The sequence below is a fragment of the Periophthalmus magnuspinnatus genome, chromosome 16, assembly GCF_009829125.3.
Source record: "Periophthalmus magnuspinnatus isolate fPerMag1 chromosome 16, fPerMag1.2.pri, whole genome shotgun sequence".
Taxonomy (NCBI): domain Eukaryota; kingdom Metazoa; phylum Chordata; class Actinopteri; order Gobiiformes; family Gobiidae; genus Periophthalmus; species Periophthalmus magnuspinnatus.
In genome coordinates this window covers 24,936,333-24,941,688 of record NC_047141.1, presented here as the reverse complement: position 1 = coordinate 24,941,688, position 5,356 = coordinate 24,936,333, and the positions used below count along the sequence as shown (strand labels likewise).

Below are 5,356 nucleotides of genomic sequence, written 5' to 3'. Positions count from 1 at the left end.
TAAAAACACCCAAGAATGGCTAAAAGGAAAACATTTGACTATTCTAAAGTGGCCTTCTATGAGCCCTGATTTAAATCCTAATGAGCATCTTTGGAAGAAGCTGAACATGCCGTCTGGAAAAGGCACCCTTCAAACTTGAGACAACTGGAGCGGTTTGCTCACACGGAGTGAGCCAAAATACCTGCTGAGAGGTGCAGAAGTCTCATTGACAGTTAGGAATCATTTGATTGCAGTGATTGCCTCAAAAAGTTGTGCAACAAAATATTAAGTTCAAGGTACCATCATTTTGTCCAGGCCTGTTTCATGAGTTTATTTTTCTAAATAATTCTGTTGAAGCATGGTTGAAAAGCAATGTCTGTTTTTCATTGGTTAAATTTTCATAGAATTTTAATTGTATTACTTTTGTCAGAATCAAGTTATTTCTGTGACCATTATGAGCTTTTCTTTCATTAACTGGCAGGTACCAACAATTTTGTCCACATGTATAATGGTAACATAATACATTGTTGAATTCACCAAAACATCAATTCTTGGCTTGTAATCACTTTATTAAAAAATAAAATAAAATCATTTCAAGTATTTGAACATTATTATTTGATAACAACTTTCCCCTCACTGTCCCAACTCCCAAACAGCAGTCAAGCATTGTGTCTGTTAATTTACATTTTTGAAAATCAATACTTTTAAGAGTGGTCAGTATTTCTTCTAATTTGTTAAAAAAAGGGGGGGGGCTACTTTTCATACTCAACAGTGGATAAGAACCTGTCCATCATGTCAAAGGAGCGTGCTGGCTGGTCGTAGGGCAAAATGTGTCCACCTCCTCGAACGATGACCTGTGTGATTGAGCTCAAATCAAAAAACATCACCCTCTAAAATACGGCCATGTAGATTCATAATGAGGACTATACCTGGAAAAACTCTCCCACTTGTCGAACATAACCTGCCACTTCTGGGTCGCTGGGCTGAATCTTCCAAGGGAAACGAAAGGCATTTTTGAACTCTGCAGCTCCGCTCCAGTTCACAGTGGGCAGAAACCTCTCTGTGAGGGGCGCAGCCACGATCACATCCAGCTGACCACTGTAGATCAACACCTGGACCATTCACAACAGATTAGACAAAAAATAAAAACATTGAGTTGGAATGAAAATGTGGTGCATGCGGTGGTAAAGGACATCTAAATCTAGATGTAACTTTTCTGGTGAAGGGGACCTGCTTGTTTCCATGGAGAGGTCATTGTTTTACCTGGAATGTTTTATAGTATGACAATAAACTCCTTATATTTATTCAGTACCTTGAAAACATGGATTCTTATTGTAAGCGGAGTCGCCTCTACACAGATCTGACTGGTAACTTGGTCTGGTGGCAACACCTGCTTGTCTTTGTGGGGGATTAATATGTTTAATACCATACTGTGGAAGAGTCCAGGCAAAGCAATAGCAAGTCCATGGAGAAAAGCAGATGGTGGACCCAGAAAAGAAAAGTTACATAGTGCCCCTTTAATGATTCCGTCTAGTGTGAAATTGGTGGTTTATTTTGGGATTGACTAATAATACACCCAGTTTAGTCTCTAATACTGATGGTTTTTGATAAGGGGAAATAAGTAAGAAAAAAAACACTGATTAAGATAAGACTGTAAAATGAGAGATCACCCTCACCCTGTAGTTGTTCATGAGCACTCCCAGCCAAGGCTTGATGCTCTTCATGACATCCTGCATCAGATATTTCTCCACCTCTGAACCATCGTGAAAGGTCAGGTTACCCACATGTATGGCTCTCCGCACTGAAGACAGGGTCACAAACTGCCCAAAGTACTCCTGGTCCTCGGGTTCCTTTAAAAAATACAAGATTAGATCAATTGTGTTCTATAACTCTTAATTTACAATAAATAAGGAAGTTGCATACTTTACATGTCATGTAGTTGTAGTAGTTGGTGCAGCCTGTAACATTTTGGAAAAAGGATGGATATGGGTCTATATCGCCATTCAACAGCTTATCAAAGACCTAAAAACAATTTGTAATTTGAAACAATTTGAACAATTAAATGTTGAAATCTGCAGTGAAATAATTCAGTATGTAATTTCTTTCAGTATCAACACCTCCTCATATCAGTATCTAGTTTAGATACTATTACTATACTATTAATATATATTTTTTGACAACCTACTTTGAATGCGTCAATCCATTTCTCCTGCTGGATGAGCTTGACTCCCAGGTCAGTCTGCTGATTCACATAGTCCTTTTGTACTTCATCAATCATTCCAGTTTGACGCAAGAACTCGCCATAGCCACCCAGCATCTACAGCAGTTTAAATATAGAAAGATTTAGTCATATCCAAGGAAATATGCAAAGTATATTATAATACTGATCTTATTTTTACTATGGAAAAGAAAAGATTGTAATTTTGATTCAAAGTGAAATCAAAACTTACCATTTCAGGATCACACAGTCCATCACCAATCGCCATCCCCTTCAAATTAATCTTAATTTTGGCAGAGGGATTGTTTTTATGGATGTAATAGGACACAGCTGGGACATACTTTCCAGCATAAGACTGAAAGAGACAAGAAGAGTTATAGTACATATTAATTGTTTTAATAAAAGATAATAACTAAAATGGCATTAAAAATTCACTCGCTTATACCTCTCCAGTTGCATAAAATTCGTTGTCTTGATATTCTGGGAACATCTGAAAGAACTGTGTGAGTGCACTTTATGAAAAGCAAAAGACAAAGACAAGAGTGTTACTTTCGTTTACTGTTTAAATGCTCACTATGTAACTTTTCTGCTTCTCCATGAAGATGTTATTGCTTTGCCTGGTATGTTCCACAATATGGCATTAAACTCCATCTCCATAGATCGTTGCTAACAGTAAGAATACAGGATGAATCATGGTATTTTCGAGTAATAAAAACATGTGTAATTGAAAAAATGCAAAATATATCAGTTTAATGCCATGCAGTGGAACATTCCAGGGAAATAATATCTCTATGGAGACAGGCAGGTAGTTGACCCTCCACCAGAAAAGTTACATAATGCGTGTTTTAAAATAATGAATTTCTCAGCAGAGATTTGAAATACAAACTTATATAGATCACGGCCAACATCGTCTTGATTCTGAGCAAAACCTTTGTTGTCATCGGTAAAGCTGAAACCAGTGCCAACCTAAGATATAATTTTACACATTTACACAAAATTTTTACAATATTCTTTATAAGCAACAGTAAATACCAACCGGATTGTCAATGTATAGCACAGAATATCTGGATGTCCAAGCGTACTCCCTCATCCCCACTGTAAATGAAATAGTAGGATGCTTAAATATATGCTGTTCACTCCTGCACCATGTAACTTTTCTAGTGGAGGGTCTACCACCTGCTTGTCTCCATGACGATGCTATAACTTTACAATATGGCATTATACTTAATGTCATACTGTGGAACCAACTAAAGCAGCAGCACGTCTATAGAGAGAAACAGGTGGTGTATACCCCCGGAAGAAAAGATACATAGTGCACTTTAATGTACGAATGGTAAGGTTTGTACTTTACCAGTCATGTTTTTATAGACCACATATGGGCCGTGTTCAACAAACAGACCAAACAGTGAGGTGCCCCCGGGGCCCCCCTGCAGCCAGAGCAGAACAGGAGCCTTGTCCCGGTTTGGCTAGAGAGAAGAAGAGAAGTCAGTGTGTCAGTGCCATCTTGTGGAGTTAGTGCGTTATTGAAGAGCCTGACAACAGATGGACAAACTTTGAATTACCAATAGAAATTACTTGGCCACAGTGGCTTAAACAATACAAGAATACAATAACCATTATAAATATGTATGTTGGTATAAAAGGCATTTGATTTTACTTGTGGTACTATGTGGTACTAAAAGACATGTGGACTTTTAAGGATTATGGATTTTGGTATTGTTCTATATTCCATGTTTATCCATCTTATTTTTTTTCCACAATTTTATACAGTTAAAAAGCAAATCTGGCAGTTATTGACATAAGTCATGCTTTTGCTTACTTTTAAATGACTCTATACTACTCTTTGAATATTTATGCTCTCCCATCTTATTGTGTGTGTCCTGTTTGTTGAATTTGTTACTTAAATTCTTTCTGTCTATAACTACCTTAGGCTACTTTTCACCTGATGCCTAAATGCTGTATGAAGTCAAAATCATATGACATGTAGCTAAACAGTAACCAATAACAGCTGACTAACTTTACAGTGTGTTTATTAAGGTAAGTAACAAAACTCACCATAAGTGCGGGGACAAACCAAAAGAAGAGGTTGCTGTTGTAGTCCTTGTTGACTGTGAAATAGCCAGCATAGCTCTTCACATTGGCACCGGGCAGTTTACCAACCAAACTCAATTTTCTGGCTGTAAAAGGGTAAAATAGGAATTGTTCAGAAGCAACAGTGGAGGTCCCCAATAGATATAAAAGCAATAGGTTTACTATATAGCCCTGCTTAAAAGGACTGCCTGCATATTACCTAACAATAAAATGTAGTAGACACTATAGCCTGTCCTCTGCAAGTAAAAATGTATGTGTGTACTATACTGCTTGCTTGTACCTTCATCTATGGTACCCTTCTCCAGGTAGGGAGTGAGGAAAAGAGGTGAACCCGGGTCGACTCCATTGGGGCGACTGACGCGGAGATGTTTATTGCAGAAAAAAGTGGAGCAGCTCCTGGCGTGTGCAACCTCAAGTGAAAGAAGATAAAGTAACAGGAAGCCAAGAGTTTCTTTAAGAAGCCTGTGGGGATATTATTTACAAATTGTCAATCAAACTGCAAGCGCCAAACCACTCAGATTGGTTCACAAGAGAGAAATATAAAACGTACCCCATGTTTGTGGTGCTCCTAAATTGTTGTGGTTGTTGCGAACAGAGTGGAGTGGGAGATAGAGTCACATGACCAGTGTCAGTGATCATGTGAACTGTCACGTGACTGGCGTTTCTTTAAATCTGTGTTTTTAATTTATATGAAGAAATCACAAAACCCTTTAAAACCTATTGTACGCGAGAAAAAGAAAAAGAAAATACACACAAACCTATATAAGTCTTCAAAAACAATGATCATAAAATACATGAAAATTGTCAAATGTGTTACATCTTAACGTGTTCAAGTACTTTTTTCCTAAAATGTGTCTTTAACTCTCCAAACGCCTTCTTGATACTGTTGTTTCGTGCCAGAACCGTAGACTTGACTATTACCACAGAAGTCTACTCAGCGCCGAGCAGCAGCCGTCCACCAGGGGGCGCACATGTCTTCACTTTGGGGAGGCCGTCGCGTGATGAGGATTATTCACCCGTGAATGAGGTAATAAACGTGATACAGCCTTTTTCCAGTTTCGCCCAAAT

The 5,356-nt window shown here is 38.1% G+C and overlaps 1 protein-coding gene across 1 annotated transcript; it reads right to left on the bottom strand.

Annotated features, from left to right (window-relative positions):
* Positions 1-532: 532 nt before the first annotated feature.
* On the bottom strand, positions 533-4,908 carry cpvl (carboxypeptidase vitellogenic like). The gene is made up of 13 exons (XM_033980870.2): positions 4,839-4,908; positions 4,569-4,750; positions 4,253-4,374; positions 3,549-3,663; positions 3,234-3,292; positions 3,084-3,163; positions 2,643-2,709; positions 2,430-2,552; positions 2,165-2,296; positions 1,903-2,001; positions 1,656-1,829; positions 909-1,091; positions 533-833 (listed from the first exon to the last, which is right to left on the bottom strand). The coding sequence occupies exons 1-13, from the start codon at positions 4,841-4,843 to the stop codon at positions 732-734; spliced, it is 1,443 nt and encodes a 480-aa protein (XP_033836761.1). The 5' UTR covers positions 4,844-4,908; the 3' UTR covers positions 533-731.
* Positions 4,909-5,356: the final 448 nt, after the last annotated feature.